General features: G+C 44.0%; 1 protein-coding gene across 1 annotated transcript; it reads right to left on the bottom strand.

The window, feature by feature from the left end:
* Positions 1–10,427: 10,427 nt before the first annotated feature.
* Positions 10,428–12,580, bottom strand: SCGB2A2 (secretoglobin family 2A member 2). The gene is made up of 2 exons (XM_009185844.3): positions 11,625–12,580; positions 10,428–10,999 (listed from the first exon to the last, which is right to left on the bottom strand). The coding sequence occupies exons 1-2, from the start codon at positions 11,782–11,784 to the stop codon at positions 10,692–10,694; spliced, it is 468 nt and encodes a 155-aa protein (XP_009184108.2). The 5' UTR covers positions 11,785–12,580; the 3' UTR covers positions 10,428–10,691.
* Between the last annotated feature and the right edge of the window lie 1,118 nt (positions 12,581–13,698).

The raw sequence follows: 13,698 nt of genomic DNA, 5'->3' as shown, positions 1-13,698 counted from the left end.
TCAAGTCGGCCCCACTGTCTGCTGTTGCCCTCTATGTGTCTACGTGTTCACATCATTTAGCTCCCACTTATAAGTAAGAACATGTAGTATTTGTTTTCTTTCCCTTCATTAGTTTGCTAAGGATAATGGCCTCCAGCTCCATCCATGTTCCTGGAAAAGACATGACCTCATTCTTTTTAATGGCTTCATAGTATTTCATGGTGTATATGTACCACATTTTCTTTATCCAGTCTGCCATTGATAGACATTTAGGTTGGTTTCATGTCTTCGCTATTGTGAATAGTGCTGCAATGAACATAAGCATGCTTTATATTTCTTTAGGTTTATACCCAATGATGGGATTGCTAGGTCAAGTGGTAGTTCTGTTTTTAGCTCTTTGAGGAATTGCCACACTGATTTCTATAATGGCTAAACTCATTTACACTCCTACCAACAGTGTATAAGCATTCCCTTTTCTCTACAGCCTTGCTAGCCTCTGTCTAACAGAATCTTACTAGGGCAGTTTGATGTTTTGTTTAATTCTGGAGTGCTGCTTGAATCTTTCAGAATTAGAATATATCCATTGATTGAGGAATGAGGAGAGGCCCAGTTTTGGGACCAGACTTGCTGGGCTTAAGCTAAGCTCTGGTATTTTCTACTTGTGAGTTTTGCAGCAAGTGGCTTAGCTTTGCAGAAATAGTTTCCTTAATTTTAAACTCAGGTGGCAAAAGCAGTGCCTACCTCACAGGATTTACATAAGGAATAAATGAATTAATGGAGGAAAATACACATCACAGCATCTGAGCACTAAATGTCAATTCCCACAGTTACGTAACCAAAGGAGAAAATATAGATGATTAAGTAAAAAATAATCACCTCTTTCTCAACACAAAATATCAAACAGAATCTAACCCATTCTGCTAACAAGGAATGGTTATGCACCCTAAGGGTTAACAAAGAGTGCTACAGAACCTGGTTCTGGCTCTGTTGGGATCTTCCACAGTTAAGATCATTACTTTTCAAATTTATTGTTTTATGATTACATCAGAGTGACTATTATTATGATAGTGTTAATATTCTTAATGATGTGTCTTGGATCTAAGTCTACATGTGGGTGTGGGTGTGGGTGGAGTAAATATTGGACTACTGTCCTCACCAGGATGTGTTGGTCCCAGTGTGCTTCTGCCTGAGGTTACTACCCAGCAATTCTCTAGGGATTGGTCTTCAAACTGGTGATCAGCTTCCTAGAAGATGAAAAAATTTAGAGGATCAATCAAGATCCTAGTTTCCAAGTACTTTGGCCATACATTTATCAGGTGATCACCATGGTTCTCAATTTGTACCTCCTCTTCCACATAAAGGAATCCCAGATGGAGAACTGGGTGGCAGAGAACTGGACCAGGTCCTCACACCTCTTCTTGACCATCCCCACAGTCCATAAGATGTGCTGGTCCACCCTTGAGGTACCTGTGTGTCTTTGTTATTCAGCCCTTCATGTGAATAAAACACATGAGGACAGCAAACCAGAATCACATCTGAGGTACCATGTCAAAAGAGGATGTTTGAGTCTCCTGCAAAAACAGGTGCCACTTCGGATAAAGAAATCAAGTAGATTTTCTTGATCTTGTTCTAGAGAGAAAAGCAGTTGCCCTGTGGTGTCTGCAACAGGTGTAATGAAGTGTTTTATAAATTTTGGAAGGACTGCATAGAGAAGCTGAACAAATAACCTCAGGATATGTGAGATAAACCAGGAAACTGATGGCCTGATCTTCACTGTGGGTTTCTAGGGACAGTTTGCTTTGGTGAACTTGACAGTTTGCTCACTAGAAAGACCTTTCTTCGCCAACAGTCCATTGCACTGAAACAGACAACAAAAATTTTTTGCACCATGTGTTGTTGATCCCCTTAATGTCATTAGCTCTGTTACTTTGGGCACAGCTAGCTTTAGCTTTCTTGAAATCTCTCTGATTGTAGGTCAGCCATTCTTTGGCTCTAACACATAAATTTGCAGAAATTTTTCCTACCCCAGGATGACCTAGTATTGGCTATTGCCCAATAAGTCTTGTGTGGTCGTTATTCTACGTATTTATTGAACTAATTAAGTCTTGTTTATTATAATCTAGGGAACAAACTTACCAGCTATTAACACTTTGATAAGTCAGACAAATGGCCTCCAAATGGCTGAAAAATGAAGACCGAGATGCTAGATTACAATCATGGGATGCCAGATAGGGCACACGTTTTCTTAGTTCCGGATTTACTTTTTATTTGTATCCCTCATTGGTAAAATAAAAGCCGTTGTGTTTCACATCTCAGAACCTCAGGGAAGCTGGCTCCTTGTTCTCCAGTGGAAGGCGTTGCTGGGTCACTGAAAGGTGAGAGGAGGCAGAAGTCATGTTTCTTGGTTTCTCACGTTACTCCTCGTACTGATTGTGGTGGCAGAGCGTGCAGCACCCAGCAGCCCAGCGCAAAGCAGAGTGCAGTGCGATGGCTGTTATTTCTGCTGAGATGGCTCAGTTTTAGCAGCAGCCTCGCCTTCACCTGCAGTCATGAGATCTGGGCAATAGCATTTTATCTTTTTCTCTTCCAGTTTCAGGGTTAGTATGGTTTTCCTGCAATTTGCAATCAGAGGGCATCTTTCATAACCCCTTTTTAGTTCTGGAGTCTGTCAAAATTCCTAACACCAATTTCTACATGGAATGTCATTCTGATTAATTTACATATAATGCTTATTTTCTTGACGGTACACTTTCTGATAAAAACTGCAGATATGTATGTATTATATATCTCTCTCACTTGAGAGAGATATATATATACACACACACACAAATATATATGTGTATATATATACACATCCCTCTCTCAAATTAGTACATACATGAAAATGTGTGGTTTGCAGAATATCAAAGGGAACAGAGAAGTCCCACGACAGGCGGAACTAAGTTTCACACTGACTACCAGTTAGAGAAAAGTTAATGAATCACAGAACTGTAAGACCTTAAGGTTTTACATTCTCTGGATAAATACCCCGACAGCTTCAAAAGCATGCGGTCAGCACTATTTACTAACACGTCAGGTGTTTTGCTAACATATGTTTCCTTTCATAGTTGACACTACATAATAGATTGTGATGCTGTCTCATTCAGCCTGATCACCTGACCTTCTGACTTCATGCACCTAAAGAAATCCAGTGATCATCTATGTCTGTGTGTTTGTGTGTGTCTGTGTGTGTGTTTCTGTGTTTGTGTGACTGTGTCTGTATTTATGAGTGTGGACTGGGGAGCTCTTGGGATGGGTAAGCCTTTCCCTGAACTTCCTTTTTCCTCTTTTGCCCTGTTTATTTATCATCCACTGAAAATTCTCTGAGTGAAAACACAGGGGCCCTGGATGGTTTTCTTAATGGCAAAGTCATTAGACTTACCATTCAAGAAATTAACTGATGTAAAAAAAGGCGTATTCACCAGTGGCTTTTATTATTAATGAGAAATGAAGAGTCCACCTGTTCCCTGTCAGTGGTCTTAAAGAGCACAATAAGAAGAAAACAAAATTAGCATAAACACTTCAACATTGGGCAGAGTTTCATCTGATTGGTTGAGAAGACATTCCTTCAATTCGTCTGCAGCATTTGCAGTTGCATTGCCTTCTATAAACTCTTTGTATTCAGTCTTAGACACTTCCGAATCGTTTGTCTTGGAAAGCACCTCCTCCAGAGGGGGCAGCCAGAGCCTGAGAAAGAAGCACAAGGAAACAGGCTCAGCATGGAAGGTGTGAAAGGTTTTGGGCAGACCTATTATCTTCTTCATCTTCTTACATCCCTAGAGACATAAACTCAGAAAGATGATGGTGCAGGATCTAGAGTTTTCAATTCTGGAAGAAAACACAGGCTCTGAGATGTCCTGTATGCCCTGCAACTTCTACCTCTCCCCTCCCCAGCCCGGAAAAACTAAACTCCATGCAACCTCAGTGAATGAGAAGTCTGGAGAAATAAAATACCCTGATTTAGTGAAGCATATCAAATATTATTTGGTCTTTCTTGGTTCAGAGTTATGCAACGCTTCACAATTATCATTCAGAACATCATATAAGATTTCCAAGTATTTTAGGTGAATGGGTCTAGAACATTGTCCATTAGCTCTGTTGACTCTAACTGCAGTAACAAAGAATGCAAAACAGAATCTATTGTTCACGAAGAGATCTGGGGTGGCAGCCCTGGTGGGGCATGGGAAAGAGCTCAGGACTTGGATTCCCATGAGCTGGTTGGGCTCTCAACTCTACAATTTTCTGTTTAGTTGACTAAGAGATTGTCACCTTTTCACCCATCTGCACCTACTTTGGGAGCAAATGAGACAGGATATGTGATCCAGCTTTGTGAATTGCACAAGAGACACTGCTTATGGGACCTGTTAATGCTGATTCCAGCAGCCGGGGCTGTTTCCTCCCACTGGATCTTCAGTGCTGGAAGGAGACTCCAGGGGGTGTGAGTTCTCCTCCTCAGTCTGTTTTGAGCCTGAAGGAACTGGGAGCCAAAGGGTATCCCAGAAGGACCCAGATCAACTCTGAGAATACAGAGTGGGCCCCACAGGGTGAGAGACACTGGGGTCACACTCTGCAGTCTGGGACTTCTGTCCTGGGAAGCTTTCCATTTCCTTCCACATTCAAGGACACCCATGATTGTTTCATGGTTTCTGAATGCTGATGCCATGGGGTCTTCATACATCTCTCTCTCTCTCTCGAACCACAGAAGTGGCTAATTCCAATATTCAATTGTGAGACTCCTCCTGGTGTCCATGGTCACTGTGACCACGGTGGGACGCTGAGTACAATGAAATTCTGTGTGTAGCTCCAATGCAGGGGAAAACCCATGAAAGACTACCAGTTTGATTGTCTGGAATGAATGGGGGTCCTAAGACCTATTATACCCAGAGCTTTTGTACTAGGGCTGATCTGTGCTGAGGATTATGGAGCAGGAGTTCTCCCATAGAGGTCCAGGTGACAACCCCTGGCACCCAGTGCAGCTCTCCCTGCACAGAACTCACCTGCATAGCAGTGCAGGGGGAGAGTCACCAGCATGAGGAGCATTAGCAGCTTCATGGCGAGGTAGCTGTGGTCAGTGTTCAGTCGTGTGTGGCAGGAGTTAAGGAAGCTACTGTGGAGGTAGCACCCAGACCTGCTTTAATTATTACCAGGTAGTCACTTTAGTCCCTCCCAAGAATGAGGCAAAGAATCAATCTGGCGTGGGACCAGTGAGCAGGAGCATGCACCAAGGGAAACCCATCCAGCCTGTGCTCTGTGTGTAGAAGCTTTCTGCTTCTCCTCCTTTTCCTTGCGTTCCTTCTCCATTTTCTCTTCTTCCTCTTCTTTTCCATCTCTTTCTTCAAGTCGCTAACAGTCATGTCCTGTGTGTTGGGCTTCAGCTTATCCCAGCGGCGGGGGTAGGTGCAATACCTCCCACCTCCTCTTGGAGGCAGGCTTTTCTCATCCATTGACATTTCGCATTCAGAGAGGGATGTCTGTGGGAAAGTTTCAAGTTGTGGGGAAATTTAAGGACATTCCCCCTCTGCTGAAAGTTATTTTTACGAGGATTATCTCAGTTAATAAGTTCAAAAACGTACTCAATTATACATCAATTGATTACTTTGTTTAGTTCTTTGGTAGCTTTTTAGGGTTTTCCTTCCACTGATTCAAAGGATGCTGTGAATTCATAGAGTAACTAATTGCTTGCTCAGGCAGTTCTGAGCAGTGGATAGTGATGGATTCAGGCTCATGAAGATGTGGGTTTGGACCCTGGATGCAACATGCAGTCCTGACAAGTCCTTGGGCAGGTTACAATGCTGGTCTCTCTGAGCAGTCTTCCTTTTTATCATTTTTTTTTTTTTTTTAAAGTGGGAAGTACAACACAGGATTTGTATAAGGATGAAACTTGCATAATGCAAAGATTCTTTCAAACAGCCCAACGCCAAATAATCATTTATCAAGAGAAGATTTCATCCATGCCTGCATCCATCCATCTATAAATAATACTGAACATCCCCTATGAGCTGGCACTGAGCTGCACACCATCAATTCAGTTACAGGCACAATTTAGGCCAGGCCCTTGCTCTTGTGGAGCTGACTTTCCAAAAGGAGAGGCAACAAGCATCCTGCCACATAAGAGAGATATGGGAAAGTAATAATCACTGCAACAAACACAAAATATCCACAATATCCACCAAAATGATGTCATGGACTGACTGCTGAGGGGCACCGGCCTGTCAGGAGACCAAGGCAGCCAGGAGGAGGCCATGTGTTTCAGTGGAGACTTGGACGTGTGGATGACAATGTCCAGTGACAGATCTAGGAAAAAGAGTTCCATGCAGAGGGAACCACAAGGCCAGAGGCCAGAGGGCAGATGGCACTTGTAAGGAAGGCGAGGATTGTGGCCACATGGGGTCAGGAGGACAGGACAGCCTTATGTGACAGAAAACTCACCCCTGTTTAATTAGGGGCATGGCAAAGCTCATAGGAACAGAAAAAAAGCTGGCTTGGGTTTTTTTTGTTTTTTGTTTTTTCCTTTCTTTTTTTAAAGAAGATGGCAGGGTTCGATGGCTCACGCCTGTAATCCCAGCACTCTGGGAGGCCGAGATGGGCGGATCACCTGAGGTTGGGAGTTCACTATCAGCCTGATCAACATGGAGAAAACCTGTCTCTACTAAAAATACAAAAATTAGCTGGGTGTGACGGCACGTGCCTGTAATCCCAGCTACTCAGGAGGCTGAGGCAGGAAAATTGCTTGAAACCGGGAGGTAGAGGTTATAGTGAGCCAAGATTGTGCCACTGCACTCCAGCCTGGGTGACAGAGTGAGACTCTGTCTCAAAAATATATATATATAAATAAAAAATAAAAAGACAGGGATGAGACAGCCAGAGAGATGAATCAATACTTCACTTCCTGATAACAGGCCCGCCTTCATCAGCCAAATTGCCCAAGGTGTCTCTACATCCTTAAGAAAAAAGTAAGTTCTCCACACACCCTACAGGCCTCAATCTTCAGGCAAAGTTGAAAAAATGAACTCTGTCCTTAAAGCCCAACTCACCAAGCTGCCTCTACAAACCCACCAGTTGTGGACAAAAATCTCCCTTTCACCCTTCTGAGACTCCGTGTAACACCAAAAGCACCCTCTTTTTATAGTTCCTTTGAAATCATGTATGGCCAAACTTTTGTCTTGGGGCCTCTGCCCTTACCAGACTCTGAGCCACTCAGGAATTACTTCCCCTCCTTAATCCAGACGCGGTCTTTCATTCGTGAAGCAGCAAATGAGGACACGCCTCTCCCTGTCGACACTTCCTTGTCCTCTCAACATAACTGTCTTGCAGGCACAGGCGCCTTTCCAGACAATCCAGATGATGCTCCTGCTACAATGACACTGTGGGTACCAACCTGTCTCTCAAGAATACTCCAAGAATTAAGTTTTTCTTTTTCCAAGGTGCCCGTGCCACCCCTATGTCACGCCTGAAGTAGTTATCGAGAAAGTTGTCCCTTTTCTGTAACCAAATAGACAGCAATGTCAGGTTCTCCCCAGGGCCTGAAAGCTTAAGGAAATGAATAGCTCCCCACTTCTCAGGTCCAGTCCCAAGGCACAAGGCTACTTGTGCTAGCGGGGTGCATCAGCAAGATAGCAGAAGCAGGAAGAGAGGCAGCCAGAAGACAGGTACCCCTGAAGACCGAGAAAGAGGCCCTCCGGGTACAACATAGCAGTTACATCAGACTAGGACACTTCCTGTTTACAGGAGACTATAAAACCTTTTCCCCATCCTCACTTAGGGGCTGATGCCATTTTAGGCCTCAGCCCACCTGTATCCAGGCGCTCATTAAAACGCATGTTGCTCCACACTGCCTCGTGTTGTCTGTTGATGTGCTCTTGGGGTTCAAGCCAACACAAGAACCTTACAAGGGGATAGCCTCGGAAAGAAGAGGGACGGGCTGAGGTAGGAGCAGGACAGGTGGCAATAACTGCCCCTGGTGACAGGAGTGCTGGGGACAGGACATGAAGGAGACCCCAGGTTCCATTTAAACGTCCCCTGCTGTGCTGGGTCCCTGCACGGCACACTCACTCCCCTCAACCCTCATGGCCTTTGCAGCTTACTGTAGGGCAGGAGAGGATGGACCCCAGTTCCACTGCAGGGACAGGAGTAGAGGACATTGAAAATTTTAACAGGGGTACTGTTAAACTCAGTAGTCATATTGCATAGGATTCAAATGACATATCATTAGAGATAATATTTTCATGTAGTACTTTATAAATTAAAACTGAAGCCAACATCTATGATGAGTAAAAATTACAAAATTTAACTCCAGTCAGGAGCCACCCTGCTTTGCAGGCCTCCCTCCCTGGCTAGCTCTGGCCCAGGCCCTGCACATCTCGGGGAGGCCCAGAGACAGCACAGGAGCCTGACATGGCCAGCAGGGCTCAGCGTGGATGGGAGGACTGGAGTGAAAGCAGGGCCTCTGGCCTGCCTCACAGCCCAGAGCCTGAGGATCGCAGAGAGAGTCAATGGGGGAGGTGGTGGGATGGGGGCAGGGAAACACTCTTCAGAGAAAGAGGACCTAGGCTTAGAGGACAGACTGAGGAAGCAAGTGCTTCACAGCGTCTTCAACCCATGACCATGAGTTCTTTAATAAATAAGAGTGTGTGTGTGTGTGTGTGTGTGTGTGTGTGTAAAATACGTGAGGCCCTCCAACGCCTCTTTTCTATGGTAAAACAAAGAGTAACTTTAGTTTTTGCCATCCATTTATTAAAATAAACATGTATAGATAGCAGGTTTCAACAATTGTCTTGCAGTTTGTAGTAAAAAGACGTAAGAAAGAGAAGGTGTGGTTTGCAGCAATCCGTAGTTGGTTTCTCACCATCCCCCTGCAGTTCTGTGAGCCAAAGTTCTTGTGGAAAGTTAAAATAATTCACAAAGAGTACTGTCATATATTAATTGCTAGAAAGCAAAAACAGATATATCATTTAGATTTTCTGCACTCTCTAACAAAATAAAATCTTGAAAAACAGAAGCTTATCATTTTCCAGGGTTTGCCCACAAACATTTAGCATCCCAGACAGTCAGGGCTGGAAGTAGAAGAGCTGTTGTTTCTGGATCATCTCCCCCACCATGGACTTTTAAAATATTTTTTCTCTGTGTTTGTTGTTCTTTGAAATAATGTACTCAACAAATATGTGACTGTGTTACCTATTTTCACAGGATTGTTAAAATCTTAGCTCAAATGCAAAACCAAAAAAAAAAGTGAGACTTTGAGTTCTTCTCTAACCCTCCATTGTGGAAACAGTTCCAGCATGCCAGCAGTCGGATGCCCTCTGCCAACACCATTGTGCTCTACAAATTATTGGAGCTGTAGACTATGATTGGTCTAAGGAAGCTTTTAAAGAAACAAATCCGTCATCCTTCCCTGCAGTTCATATTTAGTTTTTAACACATTATTAATAGTGGTAAAATGTACATCTCATAAAATTTGCCATTTGAAGGGTACGGTTCGGGACTGCTCTGTATATTCCTGTGGTCGTGCAGCCTAACTCCAGAATATTACTGTTTGGCACAACTGAAGCTCTAGACCCATGAAACATGACTCCCCCTTCTTCTCTGCACCCAAGTCCTGATAACCACTGGGTTTTTTTTTTTTTTTTTTTTGTCTCTGAGTCTGGTTTCCCAGATGCCCACATGCATGGGTCATGCAGCATTTGTGTTTCTGTGACCCCTTGCTTTGCTCAGTATAATGTCCTCAAGGTTCATCCATGTTGTAGAAAGTGTCAGGGGGTCCCGAGATGATGTTCACTTTCATCCTAATGGAGATGTTTGGTATATTTCTAACTTTTTTTTTTTTTTTACCAGAAAAAGATTAAAGAAGAATTTTAGCATAGGGAATAAATGCTAAAGAAAACCCTCAACAATATACATGTATAATTAGAAAGAAATACAAAACTATCGGTTTTTGTTTGAGACAATTCTTTCCTCCATTGTGTTTCACACTGATGATCTATAGTTGCCTATTGGATAGTCCAAGGTTTCTCATCATTTATGCTAGCAAATTATGATTGCCTGGAAGTGGATTTTAAATTCTTTTTATTTAAGATGTATAGAATCTAGCTCAAATGGTATTTTCCAAACTCTACCCCCAAAATAGGGCATTTTAAAGAATAGTTCTACATTTTTTTTGAAGAAGAAGAAGAACAGAACTTCTCTCTGCAGATTGGTCTATAGGTGCGGGTCTTCTGGAAAATTGTTTTTTCTCTACAGAGTTAACAAGTGTTTGTGTGTGTGTGTCTGAGTGTGTGTGTGTGTGTCTCTGTGTTTCTGTGTTTGTGTGGTTGTGTCTGTGTGTTTGTGTTTGTGTCTGGATGGTTGTGTGCTTGTGTGATTGTGTCTGTGTCTTTGCCTGTCCGTGTTTGTGTATATCTGAATGTGTGTGTGTTTGAGTAATTGTGACTGTGTCTGTGTGTTTGCATGTGTCTGGATGTGTGTATGTGTGTTTCTGTGTTTGTGTTATTGTGTCTGTGTTTGTGAGCATGAACTAGAGAGCTCTGGGGATAGGTAAGCCTTCTCCTGACCTTTCCTTTTCCTCTCTTGCCCTATTCATTTATCATCCACTGAGGATTCTCTGGGTAGAGTGACAACACAGGGAGGCTGGATGTTTTTCTTGATGGCAAAGTCATTAGACTAACCATTCAACTAAATTAACCAATGTAAGAAAAGGTTTGTTCACCAGTGGCTTTGGCATTGTCAGTGAGAAATGAAGAGCCCACTTGTCCCTGGTCAGGGGATTTAAAAAGCGTATAGGAAGAAAATGAAATTACCATAAATGCCTCAATATTCTGCAAATTTTCATCAGTTTGGTTAAGAAAACATTCCTTCAATTCGTCTATGGCATTTGCAGTGGCATCATCTTCTATGAACTCTTGAAGAACTTCTCTGTAGGCAGTCTTAGACACTTCTGGATTGATTGTCTTGGAAATCACATCCTCCAATAAGGGGCAGCCAGAGGCTGGGAAGGATGCACAAGGAAACAAGTTTGGTATGGAAGGCGTGAAAGGTTTGGGGCAGACCCATTATGATCCTCGTCTTCTTACAGCCCAAGAGAATATAGACTCAAAGATAATGATACCGAATCTAGAGTTCTCAATTCTGGGAGAAAACCTCAGGCTCTGGGATTTCCTGTAAGCCCTGCAACTTCTATCTCTCCCCTCTCCAGCCCAGAAAAGCTAAACCTCGTGAAACTTCGGTTAATGAGAAGACTTGAGAAATGAAACACTTGGACTTGGAAGTCTGAGTATTCACCGAAATATCGTGAAGAGTATTTGGTCTTCCATGGTTCAAAGTCAAGCAATGCTTCCCTATTACCATTCAGAGCATCACAGAAGATTTCCAAGTATCTTAGGCCAGACGTGGTGGCTCACACATATGATCCCAGCACTTTGGGTGGCCACGGTGGGCAGACTGCCTGAGCTCAGGAGTTCAAGACCAGCCTGGGCAACATGGTGAGATCTATTATACCTAGAGCCTTTGTACTGGGGCTGGTCTGTGCTGAGAATTGGGGAGCAGGAGTTCTTCCATAGAGGCCCAAGTGACAATCCCTAACTCCGAGGCAGCCCTCCCTGTACAGAACTCACCTGCGTAGCAGTACAGGGGGAGGGCTGCCAGTACGAGGATCATCAGCAGCTTCATGCTGAGGCTGCTGCTGTCAGTGTTCAGTCGCAGGTGGGAAGGATCAAGGAAGCTGCTGTGGAGGTGAGCACCCAGCCCTGCTCTATTTATTCCCCAGGTAGGCATCTTAATTCCACCCACAAATGAGACAATGAGTCAACCTGGCATGGGACCAGTAAACAGGAGCATGCCCCAAGGGAAACACAGCCAGTCTGTGTGTAGAATCTTCCCGCTTCTCTTCCTCTTTCTTGTATTCCTTCTCCACTTGCTCCCCTTCCTTTGCTTCTCCGTCTCTTTCTTTAAGGTGAGAATGACAGCGTCATGTCCCCTGTATCTGCACCAGCGTATCCCAGCAGGGGGCCTAGGTGCAATACCTCACACCTACTTTTGGCAGCAGGCTTTTCTCATCCACTGACATCTCACTTTCAGAAAGGGATGTCTGGGAAAGTTTTACATTTTGTGGGGAAATTTAAGGCCATCCACCCTCCACTGAAAGTTATTCTTACAAGGATTGTCTCAATTAATTTTAAATTGATTGATAACTTTGTTTAGTTCTTTGTTAACTTTTTAGGGTTTTTCCTTCCACTGATTCAAAGGATGCTGTGAATTAGTAGAGTAACTGATGGGCTGGACAGGCAGTGCTGGGTGGTGGATGGTGATGGAATTTGGAATCAGGGATGAGAGTTTGGACCTTGGATGCAACCTGCAGTCATGCCACGTCCTTGTTGGTCTCTCTGAGCATCCTTCCCTTTCATCACTTGAAGAAAATAAAAGGTGGGATGGGATAACATACAGAATTTGTATAAGGATGTTTCATGTAAAGATTGTTTCATGGCCAGTTGTGGTGGCTCACGCCTGTAATCCCAGCACTTTGGGTTGCCGAGGCGGGTGAATCACCTGAGGTCGGGAGTTCGAGACCACCCTGACCAACATGGAGAAACCTCATCTCTACGAAAAATACAAAATTAGACAGATGTGGTGGTGCATGCTTGTAGTCCAAGCTACTCAGGAGGCTGAGGCAGGAGAATCTCTTGAACCCAGGAGGTGGAGGTTGCAGTGAGCCAAGATGACGCCATTGCACTCCAGCCTGGGCAACAAGAGTGAAACTGTCTCAAAAAAAAGAAAAAAAATTGTTTCACACAGCCCAGTAAAAAGTAGTCATGTATAAAGACAAGATTTCACCCCTGCATGTACCCATCCATCTTTAAATAACTACTGGGCATCCCCTATGAGCTGGCACTGAGCTACACAACATAAATTCAGTAAAAGGCACAATTTAGACTAAGCCCTTGCTCTTGCGGAGCTGACTTTCCAATAAGGGAGGTAACAAGCATCCTGCCATATAAGAGAGAGAGGAGAAAGTAGTAATCACTGCAAAGAACTCAAAATATCCACAACAGCAAAATGATGTCAGGACTGCTGAGAGGAAGAGGCCATGCCATTTCAGCTGACTTTTGAATGAGTGGACGACAGTGTCTAGTGACAGATCCAGGGAAGATGGAGTTCCATGAAGAGGGAATGACAAGGTCAGAGACCAGAGGGCAGATGGCACTTGGCCAGGTAAGGAAGGCAAGGAACATGGCCATATGGGATCAGGAGGACAGGACAGAAAATCCACCCTCATTTAATGAGGGGCATGGTGAAGGTCATAGGAACAAGAAACACAAAGCTGGCTTGGGTTTTTTATAAAAGAGGATATGGGTCGGGCATGATGGCTCATGCCTGTAATCCCAGCACTTTGGGAAGCCGAGGTAGGTGGATCGTGAGGTCGGGAGATTGAGACCATCCTTGCTAATATGATGAAACCCCATCTGTACTAAAAATGCAAAAAATTAGCCGGGCATGGTGATGCATGCCTGTAGTCCCAGGTACTCGGGAGGGTGAGGCAGGAGAATCACTTGAACATGGCAGGCGAAGGTTGCAGTGAGCCAAGATCATGCCACTGCACTCCAGCTTGGGCGACAGAGCGAGACTCCGTCTCAAAAGAAAAAAAGATGATATGGATGAGAGAGCCAAAGAGAGGAGTCGGTTGTTCACTTC

This window comes from Papio anubis, chromosome 12 (genome assembly GCF_008728515.1).
Source record: "Papio anubis isolate 15944 chromosome 12, Panubis1.0, whole genome shotgun sequence".
In the NCBI taxonomy this organism is placed as follows: domain Eukaryota; kingdom Metazoa; phylum Chordata; class Mammalia; order Primates; family Cercopithecidae; genus Papio; species Papio anubis.
This window is presented reverse-complemented; position numbering and strand designations above follow the sequence as displayed.

What these genes read in the sequence shown, in the direction of transcription:
- SCGB2A2 (XM_009185844.3), bottom strand. Translation starts at nt 11,784, where the DNA reads ATGCCTACCTGGGGAATAAATAGAGCAGGGCTGGGTGCTCACCTCCAC. An exon ending in CCCCCTGTACTGCTACGCAG is followed by an intron (nt 11,000 to 11,624) that starts GTGAGTTCTGTA and finishes CATCCTTCCCAG; the next exon opens with CCTCTGGCTGCCCCTTATTG.